This window comes from Panulirus ornatus, chromosome 1 (genome assembly GCF_036320965.1).
Source record: "Panulirus ornatus isolate Po-2019 chromosome 1, ASM3632096v1, whole genome shotgun sequence".
Classification (NCBI taxonomy): Eukaryota; Metazoa; Arthropoda; class Malacostraca; order Decapoda; family Palinuridae; genus Panulirus; species Panulirus ornatus.
In genome coordinates, this window is record NC_092224.1 from 18,603,478 (window position 1) to 18,624,057 (window position 20,580).

The 20,580-nt window shown below is 38.8% G+C and overlaps 1 protein-coding gene across 6 annotated transcripts in view; it reads left to right on the forward strand.

Moving 5' to 3' along the window:
• Nucleotides 1–20,580, forward strand: part of ash1 (histone-lysine N-methyltransferase ash1) — a 546,010-nt gene that overhangs the window by 466,563 nt on the left and 58,867 nt on the right. For all 6 annotated transcript variants that reach the window (XM_071682098.1, XM_071682255.1, XM_071682335.1 and 3 more), the window contains 3 exons: nt 9,045–9,271; nt 9,437–11,110; nt 14,945–15,083. In XM_071682098.1, coding sequence (XP_071538199.1) covers nt 9,045–9,271; nt 9,437–11,110; nt 14,945–15,083 — 2,040 coding nt within the window. The remainder of the gene's footprint in view (nt 1–9,044; nt 9,272–9,436; nt 11,111–14,944; nt 15,084–20,580) is intronic.

The window sequence follows — 20,580 nt, forward strand, 5'->3', positions numbered from 1 at the left end:
AGTAATTATCTTTTCATAATTACCTATTTGTACTATTTGGGAGTGAGTTTAAAACTCATGAACATTCTTTATCATACAGCTTCATAAATTACTGCAAGCTTTCTGCATTAACCATGTCTTCAGTCATGCTATTCCACTCATCAACCTCTCTTATACTAAAAAAGTAAATCCCAATACTTAGGCGGGTAGTACCAGTAATATACTTTTAATCTTCCATTGCAGTATCCTATTATTTCTGGCCTTTTTGCAGCACTGGCAGGGATGGTTTGTCCTCCTGCTTTATGTTGTATCTTCCATTTTTCGCCTTCTAAGTGTAGGAGCATTTAGGTGTGAACATTAGGTAGAAGTGTTAGGCTGGAACATTAGGTTGAAGTACTTGGTAGGAACCCTTGGAAATGCTGTTTAGAGTTGATGTCTACCAGTGGCCTGATAGGGGTGAGGCGCTAAAAGGCTAAGAAGCAGCACTGGAGTTCACCAGTTATGGAGACTTACGCAGGCCAACCCCTGTGAGAGAGTTCTCGAGGGGATTGGGCATATGAGATGTAGATAGATAGACTATTATTTTTTTCCTCCCTTCCCTTGGTCTATCAAGTTTGGTGAAGACTGCTGAATTGCACCTTGTTTTTAAGTTTTTTGGCCTGTCTTATTACCTCCTAGTTACATAGATGACTAAAATCAGACTTAACCAAATGTAATTGGTTGTCCTTTGTCTTGATTTAAACCGCTTTCTTCTTCCCTTTATCACTGAGATTGTAACTGGTAATTTGTTGCCTCTAGTAACCCTTTAATGAACATTTCTTATTTCCCTTTTTCATTTTGTTTGGTGTATGGTCTTCTAGTCACAAACATTACTCAGGCTCTTGGTTAACTAATTCTAATTTATGTGCCATGTACCTTCCACCTAAGTCCATCAGTTTTGGTTCATAGCTTCCATGCCTCTTGCTTTCTCTGTAATTTCCCTTTTTGCTAATAAGCACTTATTCTGTAAGTTTCAGAAATTCTCATTTGGATCATCAATATTGCTAATTATTCTGCCTAAAACAATCCATATTCTATCTACAGCTTCACTTAGTACCCTGGACATCTCAGATTCAGTGTCTCCAGGTTCTTGTCCCACTGCGTTAGTCAGCATGTACCAAGTCAGTTGCCTAGTTCCAGAAAGTGCACTTCTCTCACCACTATTTACAAAATATATTTGCACTTAGTTATCCCTGGGGATAGGGGAGAAAGAATATTTCCCACGTATTCCCTGCTTGTCATAGAAGGCGACTAGAAGGGGAGGGAGGGGTGGCTGGAAATCCTCTCCTCTCATTTTTGATTTTCCAAAACAAGGAACAGAGAATGGGCCAAGTGAGGATGTTCCCTCAAAGGCTCAGTCCTCTGTTCTTAACGGGACCTTGCTAACGTGGGAAATGGCGAATAGTATGAAAAAAAATTGCACTTAGTGTTATGGGGATTTCCTTGCCCCTTTTGACATCATCTGATCTTTAATCATTCTGTCTTCATTCCCATGGTTATATGCTTTATCACAGACACCACTCTCTTCTGATAATTTATCTTACTTTTAAATTCCCTGATTTTCTTTTTATCATATGACATCTCTCATAATCTTTAGATTTTTTTTTATTTTATTACTTCCATTTCTAATTTCATTAATTTCAGGTCTTGGGTTTAAATTATTTCAACCAACAACTCCAAAATTTTGTTTTCTGATGTTTCATGTATTATCCCTTACTCGTGCTTCCTTTTTGTCACAAATGCCTGGGCTTGATATTCTCCCTTTTCTAAATCAATTTCTGGTTAGTATCAGGTTCAAAAGAAAGGTAGATGAACATCTTTATTTTGTGATTAACAGATGAAGCTTGATTGCCCTTAGTGTTTAGACTAACTTGGACCAGTTACCCTTCTTACATCTACTGCCCTCCAGTTTTCCTTATTCAATCTGCCTGAAGGTCTCTAATGGTCCTAGTATATTGCAAGAATAACAGTGATGTAGCTAGCACACAAATAGGTCATATCCAGAGAATATTTTTGAAAAAGCTTGTCAGTGTTGCCATCGGGTTTTGTGTAATTTACCATCCAGTGGCATGTCATTACATCAATTCATAATGTATTTGCTCACCGTACCCAAGTCAGCCCTTCACATTATTTATTGCTTGGATTTTCTGTATGTGCTTAGTGATTTAATGCTTTGCTTTACTGATAGTTGCAATACTCTGAGCATTTCATTTGAAAACTGATATCTTTCCACTCCATTTTATCAAAAATTGTAGAAGTTTCAGAGTTGGACCTAATATCCAATATTTATGTTATTCTGGGGGTCCCTCTTCATATTCCATTCACCTCCTTATATGTGATAGTCCTGTTGGAATGATGACCTTCCACAATCCTGAGTAAGGTACACTGTTTACAAGTGCTGTGCACTCGTATAACTTATGCTACATGACTGATGTACTATGTGAGTGGGTTAGTATTTATGGAAATGATTTTGTCACAGACAGCAATTATTACTAGTGGTTTTGCATCAGAAATATCTGTTATCTTGTTAGAGTGACAGCAACAAAAATTATTGCAAAACAGAGGGTACACATTTCAGAAGCATCCTTGAAATCTTCACATGTACTTTACAGTACATAGGAAAAGCTTTGGGTGTAATGTGTGGAAACAATGCATGAAATCCCTCTACAAGTCGTAATGGCTGCATATCTTACTTTGAGGCATAGGTGGTCATTTCACAGAATTGGTCCTCATAGGAGCTGAACTGCACCCTCATCAGGTGTCCTCATATGAGGTCAGCTACCTTCAGAGGGCTTATACCAAAGTTTTTTGTGCAAGTTAAAAGTTAGAATCACCAACTAGATGTTGTTTTGAAATAATTGTTTTGGATTTTCCATGCCTTGAAAATCTTTTGGTTCTCTGCACTTACAACTTGGAACACAATTTTATTCATGCAGCTAGGCCAGGCATGGTTGTCATTCATAACCTTATGGAATTTTTCAGAGGTAATCACTGTTACTTAAGAGACCCAAGGTTGAGCCAGTTGTGCTTGCTGGGGAGGTTGCCACCCCATCAAAAATGGGAAATAGTATTTTGATTTTATTTATTATTTATTTATTACGTCGCTGTCTCCAGCGTTAGCGAGGTAGTGTAAGGAAACAAATGAGACAGTGGTCCAACCCACCTACATACACATCTATATATATAAATGCCCACACACGCACATATACATACCTATACATTTTAACGTATACATGCATATACATACACAGACATATACATATATATACACATGTACATATTCATACTTGCTGCCTTCATCCATTCCCGTCGCCACCCCACCATGCATGAAATAACACTCCCTCCCCCCTACGCGCACACAAGGTAGCACGAGGAAAAGACAACAAAGGCCACATTCTTTCACACTCAGTCTGTAGCTGTCATGTGTAATGCACTGAAACCATAGCTCCCTTTCCACATCCAGGCCTCACAGAACTCTCCATGGTTTACCCCAAACACTTCACATGCCCTGGTTCAATCCATTGACAGCAAGCCGACCCCGGTATCCCACATCATTCCAATTCACTCTATTCCTTGCATGCCTTTCACCCTTCTGTATGTTCGGGCCCCGATCGCTCAGAATCTTTTTCACTCCATTCGACCACCTTCAATTTGGTCTCCCACTTCTCCTCGTTCCCTCTACCTCTGACACATGTATCCTCTTTGTCAATCGTTCCTCACTCATTCTCTACATGTGACCAAGCCATTTCAATAAACCCTCTTCTGCTCTCTCAACCACACTCTTTTTTATTACCACACATCTCTCTTACCCTTTCATTACTTACTCAATCAAACCACCTCACACCATATATTGTCCTCAAACATTTCATTTCCAACACATCCACCCTCCTTCGCACAACCCTATCTGTAGCCCATGCCTCACAACCATATAACATTGTTGGAACCACTATTCAAACATACCCATTTTTGTTCTCCAAGATAACGTTCTCGCCTTCCACAGTTTCTTCAAAGCTCCCAGAACCTTTGCCCCTCCCCCAGCCTGTGACTCGCTGCCACTTCCATGGTTCCATCCGCTGCCAAGCAGATATCTAAAACATTTCACTTCCAGTTTTTCTCCATTCTAACTTACCCCCAATTAGCTTGTCCCTCAACCCTGCTGAACCTAATAACCTTGCTCTTATTCACATTTACTCTCAGCTTTCTTTCACACACTTTACCAAACTCAGTCACCAGCTTCTGCAGTTTCTCACCCGAATCAGCCACCAGTGCTGTATCATCAGCGAACAACTGACTCACTTCCCAAGCCTTCTCATCCACAACAGACTGCATACTTGTGCCTCTTTCCAGAACTCTTGCATTCACCTCCCTAACCACCCCATTCATAAACAAATTTAGCAACCATGGAGACCTTACGCATCCCTGCCGCAATCTGACATTCACAGAGAACCAATCACTTTCCCCTCTTCCTACCCGTACACATGCCTTACATTCTTGGTAAAAACCTTTTACTGCTTCTAGCAACTTACCTCCCACACCGTATACTCTTAATACCTTCCACAAAGCATCTCTGTCAACCCTATCATATGCCTTCTCCAGATCCATAAATGCTACATACAAATCCATCTGTTTTTCTAAGTATTTCTCATACATTCTTTAAAACAAACACCTGGTCCTCATATCCTCTACTACTTCTGAAACCACACTGCTCTTCCCCAATCTGATGCTCTGTACAGCCTTTACCCTCTCAATCAATACCCTCCCATTTAATTTCCCTGGAATACTCAATAAACTTATACCTCTGTAATTTGAACACTCACCCCTGTCCCATTTGCTTTGTACAGTGGCACTATGCATGCATTTCACTAATCCTCAGGCACCTCACCATGAACCATACATACATTGAATATCCTTACCAACCAGTCAGCAACACAGTCACCCCCTTTTTTTAATGAATTCCACTGCAAGACCATCCAAACCCACCGCCTTGCAGGCTTTCATCCTCTGCAAAGCTTTCACTACCTCTTCTCTGTTCACCAAACCATTCTCCCTGACCCTCTCACTTCGCACACCACCTTGACCAAAACATACTATATTTGCCGCTCTATCATCAAACACATTCAATAAACCTTCAAAATACTCACTCCATCTCCTTCTTCTGATTTTATGAAATGATATTGCAACTTAACTCATTACATCTCCAGATAGATGGATATTTATGCATTCAGGTTTGTGCCTAAGCTTTCAAGGCTGCATGCCAATTCTGAATGGTGGCTGAGGTGGTAGTGTACAGCAATATCTCACCAGAATCAGTCATCCTCCAGCTATACCACCGAGAGGACATTTTCATGAGTTTTCCAGGAAGGAAACTGAGCAGCTTTAAGCCAGATTTAAAGGACCAGGCAGATGATACCAAATTATTTGATGATGATTTGCCTTCTGATCATTTGGAGAGAGATTTTCATGGTCACTTGTACTTCCAGCTTTGAAAGTTGATGAAGATGAGGTAGATGGTTTTATTTCAAATATGGAGGCAGTTTTGTCAGTGCCCACCTGACTTCAACTACATTATGTCTGACTAGTGCGGTTGGTAATTTTACATTTTATAGATTTGCTGTGTCCAGCTGTTATGGATTAAGAAAAACTGCATTATATGTACTCGAGTGGAATGCTTTATGGGATGTGTTAAGGATACATGGGGTAGGGGGACAATTGTTGGATGTTGTAGAAGCCTTCTACAGAGGAGCAAATGCTTATTTAAGAGTTGATGGAGAGTTGAGTAAAAATTTTGGTATACAAATGGTGGAAGGCAGGACTGTGTGATGTCGCTGTGGCTTTTAAACATGTGTATGGATGGAGTGATTAGAGAGATGAAAGCAAAACTAGGGAAAGGAGGAGAGATGGAGTGAGGTGTGGTTTCAAGTAACAATCCTATTTGCAGATGATGTTGTGTTGTATGCTGAGAATGAAGAAGAGTTGCAGAAGGTTGTTTTTGTGTTTTATGATGTATGGAAGCTTAGGCAATTGATGATAATTTGGCATGACAGAGAATGCAAAGGGAATGATTTGTTGATTAGTAGAGTGAGTGAAACATTATACTTAGAGATGGTTTGGGCATGTGGAAAGAATGCAAGAGGGAGTTCACAAGGAGATTGCTTGATAGTATGATTAGATGGATTGATATAGGGAAATAGAGTGAAAGAGTATTGGAGGGAGAGAAATGGTGGAAGAATGCTTTGAATCATGTTAGGAAGGGAGGCATGTAAGGACAGGAATAAGTAGAGTCTTTTTTTGTTGTGGCCACCCCTGGATGGCAGGGAATGGACTTCAGAGATATAGTTAGATAGAAATTGATTATAGATTTACTTTCAAGAAAAATTTATCAGTATGGTTTATAACAAGAGAAGATTTATTATATAAGGTAAAACAGAATAATAATTGATGATAAATTTTTTTGTAGGTAAAATAAATGGTAAAACATGCAGTGGCAACTCACTTGACACTCAGGCTTTATTCCCACACATTTCAGCATGTTGTGCAGAAACATATACAAAACTTCTCACATGATTGAAAGTAGTGGATGAAATATACTTAAAATGTTTTTCATTATTTGATTATTTCATTATTTTAGCTGAGAGCATTAGATAGAAGTAATTGGTTGGAACATTAGGTAGATACATTAGTTCATGAAAACAGTGTGTTAGAGTTGTCCTCTGCTAGTAGCCTATCAAGGGTGAGGCACCAGAGGCTAAGAAACAGCACTGGAGTTCAACAGTTATGGAAACTTTTGCCATGACCACCCAAGAGGGAATGGGCATCAGAGATATAGATAGAATTGAATGCTTTTTCATAGTTATATGAAAATCTTTGTTTGCATATTTAAAAATGTGAATTATTAGGACAGGAAAGGAAAACTTGTAATGTGCAGAAAGTTGGTCATGATTTGTATAAAAAGCAGTCTTCAAATTTTCTGCCTCTACTTAAGAAATGATGGAAATACATGTAAAAGTAAAGAATATATCGGAAAGTGAGCTAACATTACATCTGTGGCCATGATATAAAGCTGAAGTTAATGCATAGAGTCTCTTATTAGGGACGGTGGAGGGAATGAAGAGTAGTTGGGGAAGAGTAGAAGTATGAGCCTTTTATAGAAATTCAATAATGGCTATTATATTGATTTGCAAAAGAAACATTGGTATAAGTAAAGGATGTAGAAAAAAATAAACATAATTTATATGGCTGTGAGATGATAATACCCCAGGTGGAGGTGAGTGGGAAGAGGGTGGGGGTGATCTTTGTGACCCATATTCACTAAATGACACTTATCATGGAAGGCAGTAGTTGTTCGGCAGTCACTGATCAGGGAGGTATATTACCAGTACTACTCACATAGGTATTGGTAGGGTTAGTGACAGCTCCATAGTGAACCAGCACTTCAGTGATTGTCAAGTTGCGCTCCTCTGACCTGGGTATCTGTGTTTTCTTTTTGCCTCATCCACATGTGGACTGCTGGCCTTCTCTCCACAGACTTTTAGGCTCTCTTTGGCATGCATAACACTTCACAATACCTAACTCGCACAACTCATTCTTCATAACTAGATTTTCCTCTGATGAGCGCTGTGCAAAATGATTGGAGGATTAGATAGAATACAATAAACACAGGTGACTTGTGGCTGTATCTTTTTGTGTTACATCCACTGTGATGACAATATCCTTTGGAATCATGTTCGATATTATGTCTTGTAGAGCAGTTTGAGATGAGAAATATGATTACTGTGAATCTGTTCAGAAGTGGGAAGCCATTACAGCAACAGGTTTAGCAAGAACAGTTTGTAATCTGATAATTTTGCAGTCATGATGAACTGTATTAAAAAGTTTGGTATAAAGATGAAGGAAGAAGATAGCATTACAAATAGCTTTAGAAATAGATTGAGATAAAGCTTTACTTCGTCCTTGTACCTGAGAAGAAAGGCTACACAACCAAAAATATTTTGTAACTTGAAAGTAACCAATGATAGAATATTAAGTAGGTTAGCATAGGATTGGGCATTTAGCCTACTGTAAATGTGGCATAGTTTACGAGTACAGTTGATAAATATTTTTCATGCTTTATACAGTTGCCCCTCCATCATGCCAGAATTTCAACCCCTCAAAGACATTTTTCATAAATAGGTTGACCTCTACTTTTATTCTAAGAATTTGGTCTCAAAACATGAGTTATTTTTTATTCTTTATTTTTCATATTTTATTGTTAAAGGACCTCTTTCCAAGAGAGACCTGATGTTACCCAGAACATCTTTCAAAGGCTCCCACAGCCCAAGGATGCATTGCTTCCAGTAACATGGAAATTTGGACTCCTGTTGTGTGATATATTCTTTGACAAGACTGTACCCCTACTTATACAGCCTCATCAAAGGTGACTTTGCATGTGTGATGTAACCACATTCAGGTGAAGTCTGGTAACATCATACTTGAGTAAATACATGAGTATATACAGGATATTATCAATCTAAACATTTGACCTAGTGTTGCTTGATATTGTATGATTTTCATTTAGATAAGTTTTGATGGTGAAGGACACATTTATTCAGCTTCTGTTTACACTAGCCAGGGCCCAATTTGTGTGGTTTGTAATTATAGATATGACCTCTGAATTTTGACATCTTGCCGTATATGGTGACTCTTACGCTTATGATAAAAGACCAGTGGAATATAGAATTTTCATATTATAATCAATTGTAAGAATAAATTCCAGAGAGCTTGACTTTGAAGAGTAACATGCTGGGTTCACAAAATATAAAAGTATGACAAAAACTCTTGCTATTATAGATTATATTTTCATTAGTAATGTGCATAGTTCCTCATATCCAATTTTTTCAGTAATGATTATTTTGTGTTGCTCATTTTGTATGGGATTAGATTTCATTTCAAATTTGATAAGGTAAAAATTAGAGTTTTGAGAAATTTAATTTGAAAGGTACATTTAAGCACTGGTTCCTATACTTCCATAACAGATGCATTATTTTCAGGCCTCGAAGAAGAAATGGGGAAGTGGCCTTGCCAAAGAATAAACTAACATATGATCCTGAAGAGCACATACATGGTCTTCTTCCTCCTCCCTGTTACTGTCGCAAGTGGCTGAGAGAGAGACAGATAGATTTTGTGCTACCATATGATCTTTGGTGGCTCCATGAACATAACATGTTGCCTGGTAGAGATATTGTACCATCTTGGAATTACAAAAAGATCAAATCTAGTAAGTTTCATTTATAGTAGGTGTTGTGTAATGTGATTGGTATTGGCATGACAAATATATGTTTTTTGATTTTGAAATTTTTCTGTGAATTACATTTGAATTGTATTTTTCCCATCATGCATCTTACATGTTTTATAGTAATTTTGATACTTTGTTCTTCTATAGATGTGTATTATGATGTTAAGCCAAATCATGATTATGAACTGCAAGCTTGTAACTGCAAGCGCCCCATCAAGCCAGGAGAACGTGGATGCGGTGATGACTGCATCAACAAGATGATGCTTATTGAATGCTCCTCTCAGACCTGCCCCAATGGAGATACATGTGGTAATCAGCCTATTCAAAGGCATGAGAACCACACCTGTCTTCAGCGTTTCATGACCCCAAACAAAGGGTGGGGCATCAAAACTACAGAATCAATCAAGGCTGGAACATTTATTATGGAATATGTTGGGGAAGTGGTTAGTGAAAAAGAATTTAAACGAAGAATGCAGACAAAATATGTAAATGATACTCATCATTATTGTTTGAATCTTGACCGAGGGATGGTTATTGATGGGCATCGAATGGGAGGAGATTGTCGTTTTGTTAATCATTCTTGTGATCCTAATTGTGAAATGCAAAAGTGGTATGTGAATGGCCAATACCGTATGGCTCTGTTTGCTCTGAAGGATATTGAAGCAGGAACAGAGTTAACTTATGACTATAATTTCTGTCTGTTCAATCCAGCCGAAGGACAAGAGTGCAAGTGTGGGTCAGAAAATTGTCGTGGAGTTATTGCTGCCAAGTCACAAAGGGTAAATGGTATAGTTGATGATAAGAAAAAGGCTCTTAAAAAGGATATGGGAAAAAAACGTAAGCGTGGAATGACAGCTGAAACAGATAGCAGTTATATTCCCCGTCCACATTTCACTCCTATTAAGCCTTTATCACATCAGCAGCAACTGTTTATTTTAACTCACAGATGTTTCCTCATTCGAAATTTAGAAAAGGTCAAGAAGTCAAGGGAACGCTTAAGTCGATGTGCTGAGAAAAAACCTGAAGAAGTCTTAGATGACCCAGAAGAACCTAGTACACGAGTTGAGAAATTTCTCACACATTTTACTGCTCTTAATACTGCTCGTTCTGTGAAAACACGACGTTTAGCTCAAGCTGAGGATGACCCTGAAATGACTCGATTAGCCAAATTAGCCCAGATCTTTAAAGATATTTTTGATAAACTGGTTGCATCTAGAGATAGCAGTGACAAACCCTTAGCCACTCCGTTCATGACGTTGCCATCCAAAAAAAAGTATCCTACTTATTATACTCGAGTAGGAGAACCCATTGACTTAGCTCTAGTAGAAAAAAACATTCTTACTGGACATTATGTTACAGCAGAGTCATTTGATCGAGATGTAATGCGTCTTTTTGCAAACAACTTACGATTTTTTGGGCGAAACACTGAGGTGGGTCAGATGGCTGTTGGTTTGCGGCGTGTTTATAGTGAATGTAAGTTGCAGTTCAAACCCCTTCTAGAAGAAGTTCTAGGAGAAGATGGACTCCCTCCTGCCTTTGCCAATTCCAGCCCTAATGAAGAGTTTGAGGATGAGGATGTAATTCGATGTGTATGTAATCTACATCGTGATGAAGGAGTTATGATCCAGTGTGAGAGATGTCTCGTGTGGCAACATTGTGATTGTATGGGTGTGACTGACTCCCCAGATCACTACCTTTGTGAGGAATGTTCGCCACGCCTTATATCTCCAGAGGTCCCTATGAATCCCCAGCCACCAGATGCTCCTAAAGATCACAAGTACTTCATTACCTTGCTGAGGGATAATCTACAAGTCAAACAAGGTAAGAAAGATAATAGTTCTATTTCTATTTTTTTATTTGTTTTAACAGGTTATAGAAAAATTTGGTCATTTATTGATTGATCTAAATTAGGACAACCTTACAAGAGTAGAAGTTTGTTTTTCACTTTGACAAACTGTATATGAGTTGAGGATGCTTATAACTGATTTCATAGGCTGCATGATAATGATCCACCCCATGTGAGTGGGAAGAGAGTGATAATTGTATGTAGATAGAATATGGATCTGTTGAATAGAAAAAAGTTGATGGCATTAAAGAACAAGTGCCTTTAAAAAATCATATTTTCTTTTAGAGTGCAGGCTATGCACTCATGCATGGTTAGTGCTTATTTATTTATACTGTATCATATTGCAGAGGACATGTATTGCCAATAGTGATCAGCTGCTGAACGATTTTGCTTGCAAAAGAATATTGCCAGTAATGAACAGTATTTTTTTTTGTGTGTGTGCGTGAAATGATATTGCCAACAGGGCCGTGTATATGCATACATATGTATGTGGGTGGGTTGGGCCATTCTTTCGTCTGTTTCTTTGCACTACCTCGCTAACGCGGGAGACAGCGACAAAGTATAATAAATGAAAAAATAAAGGGCACAGGTTTGAGTTATTTTGCTTGTGAAGGACTAATTATTCTCACTCACCTGGAAAGGCAATCCAGAAACCACTCTAGTCCAGATGCACTTGTTTTTGTTTTATCCCCAGATAAATTTGTTTGGAAAGCCAGTGGACCTTAGGTATCTAGCAATATCCACTGATTTGTGCAAAGATCTGTTACAGAGGGGATTTCAAAATGCAGTTGGTTTTGGCTGAACCTTCTGATGATGTTGATTGAGAAGTAGATGGTTTCCACAGAGGAATCTTGCCAAATGTAATGTAGTGTCTCTTTGAATAGTGCAGTATTAGAGGTATGGATATCATGGATAGGGGGAGGGGGAAACATTTAGCACTCACTTTGTTTAGACATTATGGATGGATTAGGTTGCAATGTGATTGTGTAATTACCTGTTTGAAATTACTAATTTTTCCTGTACTTAGAGAGTTTTATACCAATGGGGCCCCATCTCTTGAACCTTCTATCATATCAAACAACTTGAATTTATATATGCTGTCTGCATTATCCATGTCCTCAGTCATTCTGTTACATTCCTCCACCATTCTTTTAAAGTTAGTACCAAAAAATTACTTCTTGAAATTTTTTTTAACACGTTTCATGCTTCTTTCTAATGTTGTTATGTCCTCTGATTGATCTGTGCAGAGCCAGCCCTTCCTGTACACTCAGAGTGTAGGGCTCCAACTGCTACTGGGGCTCTTTAGTTCCATCCTCTATATGGCAGCCTTCAGAAAGCACGAAATGCTACCCCAAGTACCTTAAATTTTCAAATTTTTCTTGGAGCATGCTCCTGGCCTTTCCAAGAGCTCATGATTTAGGAGGAAGTTTGAAGAGTGGAGGGGTCCCCCAAAAGAAACTTGGTTAAGATTCCCCAAAATGTTAGGGCCTACCTTGGATCTGTCCATACATATTGTGAAGGAAGTGTTCATGTCATTGATATGTTTTAAAACTCCAAGGTTGTGATCAGGGCATTCTTCACTCTTCCTTTCAAAATGGGCAGATTTAAGCATCTAGCCTGTCCCTGTAATTCAGCTCTCTTAATTCTGGTAAAATTTTTGACGTCCACTTCTAGACCTTCTTTATAAGCTCTTTTTGCTTCTATAGGTGTGGTGACCAGATTTGAGGAGCACATTTTGGTTTTCTTTTTATGTGAGATAAGAATAGATTATTCAATATTTCCTTATCCATAAACTTCAAAGCTGTTCTGATATTTTTCAGAAGACATGTTGGTCTCGGCTCTTCCTCTTACGTAGGACTCTGCTGACAGGTTGTGGACGTTGTCAGCTCCTATTTCCTCACACACAGAATCCTGAAGCTTATATCCTGATAGATGATAAGCATTTTGAGGCCTCCTTTTGTAGTGTCCCATTCTTATTACTTTGCATTTGCTGTGGTTGAATTTCATCAGCCATATATCAGACCAACTTTAGAGTCTGCTCAGGTCCCCTGTTAATTTGATATAGTCATTATTTATTTTCACATCCCTCTTGAAAATGTAGTCAAGTAGGAATCCATACCTTCAAGTATGTAATTTACAGAACTCCACTTAGAGTTATGGTCCCAGATGAGAGCCATGGGGCACATTGCTGGTCACCTCAACCCATTAAAAGAAAGCTATTCTGACATGCATCCTTTATTTGCTTCCATTTAGATACTTTTTAGTGCTTTAAAGGAGTTTTCCCCGTATTCCTGTCTGGTGATCCAACTTCCTAATTACACTTGCATATGGTGTATTATTGTTTATACATTATGTGGTTGTGTGTTATGGAGGAGGGATATTCAAGATTAGTGAATAGTGCTGTGTGGAGCACCTTTTCTTTCTAGGCAGGGTTGGTTAACCATAAAGTGGAAGGGATGCTGTATGTATATGTCTGTGTATGTATATGTATGTATTTGTGTTTATGTTGATATCCGTATGTATGTATGTGTGCATGTATGGGTGTTTATGTATGCATATGTGTATATGAGTGGATCGGTCATTATTTGGCTGTTCCTGACGATACTTTCTGACAAGGGAAACAGTGATCAAGTATGATAAGATAAATGATAAATAATTGGCAAGAATGAAACTGTTAAGTTTCCAAAGATTATTGCTTCTTGGAAGATTACTTCTGAAGAACATCTTGCATTAAGCCTGGACAGAATTCTCAGACTACTTTAAGGTTATTAGAGATTATTGGAGGGTACATCTTTTTATTTGCTCTGGTAGCTTGAAAGCCCTTTCTTTAAGGAGTATGTCCTCATGGATTAAAAGGCTGTTTTTGATGGCCCAACTTGGCTTGTATGTCAGAGCTCATGCAGTCAGAAAGTTAGCTTCTACTCTGACCATTCTGAGGAACCTGTCTTTAGAGGAGATTAACAAAAGAGGTCTTTGGCATTCCTCAAACACTCTTGTCAGGCATTACCTTTCTTTAGATGTCCAGAATATATTTTATGTGGCATTAGGCTTTCCTCTTGTGAGGGAGAGGATTGCTTGTGGGCAACAAGATAATTTGCAAGGAATGTTTTTGATGATTTCCTTGTCCTTGTTTAAGAAGTTTCCTCTCTAATTATACGCTTCCATGTTGGTACACTCTCAGTTCATTGAACAGACTGACCCTGGAGGGATAAGTGAAGAATAAAGATTGTTTTTCTCTGGATGGTGTCTTGTGAGCATATTTTTCAATTGTTTTTCCCACACTTCCTTCCCCTCTATTTCAAAAATCCTTTCTCCTGCTGATGTTAACCACCAAATGTCCTTGTTTAGAGACAAATGAGGTGGCCAGGTTGTCTTTTCCATTGGACAGTAAGTAGGACCCTGTCCTCATCGCCATTTGAGAGTTACCGATTGGAAGAGGGCAGACTTGCAGTGAACGAGGCAGCTACCACTGAATTGGTGGTTACCAAAGGGTGAAGAATTATTAAACTTCCAGAAAGCTAGGGTTAAAGGATTATAGTCTTTGGGGATCAAGAGATCTTTCAGCTCTGCTCACAGGATGCCACAATGTAGGGAAACAGTTTTTAGTCTTAAAACAATTTTTTTGTGTTTTCGTGTGATTAAAATTATTCAGTCCATACGTCCAAACTATGGACTTGGATGATAAAGTGAAAAATAGAATTTTCTGGATATTTGAATGTTTCTGTTTTATAAATGTAAAGTTAAATACATGTTTTTCACTCAGAATTTCCTTGTTGAGTAGTTATGTATAACTGAAGTTCTTTTCTCAGGGGACAGTGTGTACATTCTGCGTGATCGACCTCAGCAAAAGCCGGGAGAGAGGAGACAGCCAGCATACCGACTTGTGAAAGATGTCAAGCCTCATGACCTTTTGATATTCAAGATTGAGAACCTGTGGATAGATGAAAAGTATATGATATTTCTGTAGTTTTACAATTTGCATCCTGTACTCACCATTCAAAGGGTACAATTAAGGCCATCTTGTCTTGTCAAATAGTTGGGCCCAGATATGACATGAAAATCACTCCAGCATAGTGTCAGTCTTTTAGAAATAACCTGTCCTGTGCAGCCTCTAAAGCAAACCAAAAGACACACACACACACACATACATACATACACACACACACACACACACACACACACACACACACACACACACACACACACACACACACTCTCTCTCTCTCTCTCTCTCTTCTCTCTCTCTCTCTCTCTCTCTCTCTCTCTCTCTCTCTCTCTCTCTCTCTCTCTCAGGGTAACTGAACTAGTTGCTTAAAGGTGTCCTTCCTTTTTTTTTTTTTTTCTAAGAATATATCCTGTTCAAAAAAAAAAGATAAGGCCAGTACATGAAGGCATCGTATGCAAGAGAAATTAAAAGGAGTTGAAACCTTACTGATTTTATAGCACATTTGAAAGTGAATGACTTAATTTTGATATTGCATCCAGTTGTTGCAGTTAGATGATCTTTGGTCATAGTCTAGTGATAGGAAAGTCTAGTGAGCAGTATAGTGAATTGTTAAGAATCCATGCCTTTGTTTTTTGTCTAACATCAGAACATGGATTCCGTAGGAATCGTATGTTACTCATAACATTATCATAATTCACTTGTGGTGTCAACTGATCAGAGTCTGACATAGCAGTCTCTGGAAGCACCGCTGGCATTGCATGCATTTATTAGACCTCAGGAAAAGGAATTATATATTTATGAAATCAGTATAGTTTCATTTATCTGTATGGTACTCAGAACTTCTTCCACCTATGTAACCCATGTAGTTTTTTAAGTAGCCAACCTAAATGGACATGAAGCTCAATCTTGTCCATTTGTGATGAAATGAGGAATGAAGAGCATGAGAAAAAGAATGTAGGAAGTATTTGTTAAAGCTTCTCTGATGTTTGTAGACCTGACTCATAAAGGTTATAGGATGTGATTAAGATGAAAGAAGGGAGAGAATTCCACAGCTCTAGTGTTTGAGAAAATGAGGGATCATAATGGTCATTTCTCAGATGGTTGGTCTCTACACAGAAACTGTGGGAAGCTATAGTCGATTGTGTGTCAACTTGGGTCTCTGCCTTGGTAACTGGGACGCATGCTGAAAGCTCACAGGAACAGTGTCTGAAATGATAAATGTAGAACAGAGAGATTGCAACTTTATCCCAATAAACAAAAAAGGAAGATTGATGAAGGGTGATGAATACCTTCTTACCTACCTTTAAGGTGTAGGGTTGATAAGATGAACTGCTTTTGATATAACTCTGCCTAAGAAAGAGATGGAAGGAGAGCCACCTCAAATATGCGATCTGTTCTCCATACTGGGATGAATGAGCTCACTGTTGATATGGCATAATTGCTCAGTGAAAATAACTGCAGCTTATACAATATTTCCAGCTTTTGAAAATCTGATTTTGTAAGCGATTTTATGAAGTTTCCAGGACAGAATGGAGGAGTGGTTATTCGTAACATGTATTATGTTATTTTATGGTTGAATTGCTTTGAATTGAATTTCAATTGTAGGTTACTTGGTGAAATTCTGAAAATCCATCTGCCACTGGCTGGTTAGGCTTATCATAGTTCCTAGTTAGGCTAAAGTATCATCAGTGAGTTGTGAATCTCTTAAGGCTACAAGGTCTCTATTCACAGAACCTGAGCAGGCCACCCAGTAGACTTGAACCTATGACTTCATATTATATTTCCAGCTGTATTCTCATAAAGTGTCAGTTTCCCAGGAAATTATTACCACTGTTTTTTCAAGGCAAAACCATATTTGTGTATCTTGCATTGATATTTCTTAAAAAAGTCTTATAGCAGGAGGTAGAGAAGAAAAATTTCAATGAAATACTGATGGATGATGCTGTTGGGGTGGCATTAACTTACACAGGTTTAACAGATTTTTTGCTCCTTACACTCATAGTGGTGAGTGAATTGTAAGGGGCATAGAAAAAGTAAATCAGGAGGTCATGTAGTAAGAGATTGAAGAGTTATATAAAGAGCTGCTCCTTGGGAACTCCATTGAAGAGTTTAAGGGTTTAGGTGGTTAAACCTTCGAGGACTTTGGCATGGTGGCTGGTTAAGAAGTAGGTCAACTTCCTTTTGGCATGGTGGCTGGTTAAGAAGTAGGTCAACCTCCTTTTTGGCATGATGGCTGGTTAAGAAGTAGGCCAACCTCCTTTTATCATTATTGTGGAGGGTAATGTCAAGTTTCTGTAGTGTGAGGATGTGTTGGGGATAGTTTCATTTGCTTTTTTGAGGGTAATGTCAAGTTCCTGTAGTATGAGGATGTGTTTGGGATAGTTTCATTGGCTTTGTTGAGGGTAATGTCAAGTTTCTGTAGTGTGAGGATGTGTTCAGGATAGTTTCATTTGCTTTGTTGATATCTGGTGCAACTAGTATTTTGCATGATGGAGATTATGGTTGTGTGAATAATACTACTTTCCACAGCAGATATCTGCATTACATAATTATCTATTCTTTGTTGATTTTTTTTAAATGTTTCAGTTTAGTCACTATAGCTTCATAATTGGGCTGTCAAATATTTTTGTCCAATTTATTTTTGGAATGTTCCATAGTATTCTAGAAGACTTAAATTATCTGAATTCTCCATGTTTTAGGGGTTCTCTCGTTTAGCATTTCTTTTATACCTTCAGTTTGTTGCCATACATAGATTATCACATATATTTCTTTTCTTTCAAGGCTATATGATTGCAGCGCTTTAAACTTTTCATGGTAGCTCTCATGTTCTATCTCTGCAGTTTAGCTCCAGAAGTATTTTTTGAATTTTCTCTCATTTGTTTATTTCTTTTTGTTTCATTGGTGACCATACAACAGAGCAGTATTCAGTTTTGTTTCTTTTGTATACATTAAACATTTTTGTCAGTAGGTTTCTGTATCTTGCCGCGAAACTTCTCAGAATCATACCACTCATCATTTGACTTGATACTGTTACCTTTTCAATATGCTTTCTGAAATCTAGTGTTTCATTGACCCCCAGATCTTTACATTTATTCCACTTATGTTTTCTCAGTTAGGCCTTTATATGGTATTCATAATGTATTCTTCTTTATTCTCATCTTATTTGCTCAAATATTTATATTTATTATACTTTGACGCTGTCTGCCGCATTAGCAAGGTAGCCTAAGGAAACAGACGAAAGAATGGCCCAACCCACCCACATACACATATATATACATAAACGCCCACACACGTACATATACATCCCTATACATTTCAACGTTTTTATTTATTTATTATACTTTGTCGCTGTCTCCCGTGTTAGCGAGGTAGCTCAAAGAAACAGATGAAAGAATGGCCTGACCCACCCACATACATATGTATATACATGCACGTCCACACACAGCACATATACATACCTATACATCTCAATGTATACATATATATACACACACACAGACATACACATATATACATATGTACATACTTCATACTGTCTGCCCTTGTTCATTCTTGTCACCACCCCGCCACGCATGAAATGACAACCCCCTCCCCCCTCATGTTTGCGAGGTAGCGCTAGGAAAAGACAATGAAGGCAACATTCGTTCACACTCAGTCTCCAGCTGTCATGTATAATGCACCGAAACCACAGCTCCCTTTCCACATCTAGGCCCTACAAAACTTTTCATGTTTTACCCCAAACGCTTCACACGCCCCGGTTCAATCCATTGACAGCACAGTGACCCCGGTATACCACATCGTTCCAATTCACTCTATTCCTTGCAAGCCTTTCATCTTCCTGCATGTTCAGGCCACGATCACTCAAAATCTTTTTCACTCCATCTTTCCACCTCCAATTTGGTCTCCCACTTCTCCTCGTTCCCTCCACCTCTGACATATATTCTGTTTATCAGTCTTTCCTCACTCATTCTCCCCATGTGACCAAACCATTTCAAAACACCCTCTTCTGCTCTCTCAACCACACTCTTTATTACCACACATCTCTCTTACCCTATCATTACTTACTCTATCAAACCACCTCACTCCACATATTGTGTTCAAACATCTCATTTCCAGCACATCCACCCTCCTCCGCACAACTCTATCCATACCCCACGCCTCGCAACCATATAACATTGTTAGAACCACTATTCCTTCAAAAATACCCATTTTTGCTTTCCAAGATAACTCTCTTGACTTCCACACATTTTCATCGCTCCCAGGACTTTCGCCCCCTCCCCTACCCTATGATTCACTTCCGCTTCCATGGTTCCATCTGCTGCCAAATCCACTCCCAGATATCTAAAACACTTCTCTTCCTCCAGTTTTTCTCCATTCAAACTTACCTCCCAGTTGACTTGTCCCTCAACCCTACTGTACCTAATGACCTTGCTGTTATTTACATTTACTCTCAGCTCTCTTCTTTCACACACTTTACCAAACTCAGTCACCAGCTTCTGCAGTTTCTCACCTGAATCAGCCACCAGCGCTGTATCATCACCGAACAACAACTGACTCACTTCCCAAGCTCTCTCATCCACAGCAGACTGCATACTTGCCCCACTTTCCAAAACTCTTGCATTCACCATAAACAAATTAACCATGGAGACATCATGCACCTGCCGCAAACCAACATTCACAGAGAACCAATCACTTTCCTCTCTTCCTACACTTACACATGCCATACATCCTCAATAAAAACTTTTCACTGCTTCTAAGAGCTTATCTCCCACACCATATACTCTTAATACCTTCCACAGAGCCATCTCTATCAACTCTATCATATGCCTTCTCCAGATCCATAAATGCTACATACAAATCCATTTGCTTTTCTAAGTATTTCTCACATACATTTTTCAAAGCAAACACCTGATCCACACATCCACTACCACTTCTGAAACCACACTGCTCTTCCCCAATCTGATGCTCTGTACATGCCTTCACCCTCTCAGTCAGTACCCTCCCATATAATTCCCCAGGAATACTCAACAAACTTATACCTCTGTAATTTGAGCACTCACTCTTATCCCCTTTGCTTTTGTACAATGGCACTATGCAAGTACTCCGCCAGTCCTCAGGCACCTCACCATGAGTAATACATACATTAAATAACCTTACCAACCAGTCAACAATACAGTCACCCCCTTTTTTAATAGATTCCACTGCAATACCATCCAAACCTGCTGCCTTGCTGGCTTTCATCTTCTGCAAAGCTTTTACTACCTCTACTCTGTTTACCCAATCATTCTCCCTAACCCTCTCACTTTGCACACCACCTCGACCAAAACACCCTATATCTGCCACTCTTATCATCAAACACATTCAACAAACCTTCAAAATACTTACTCCATCTCCTTCTCACATCACCACTACTTGTTATCACCTCCCCATTAGCCCCCTTCACTGGTCCCTTGTCTTACCCACTTTATTTATCTCCTTCCAAAACATCTTTTTATTCAA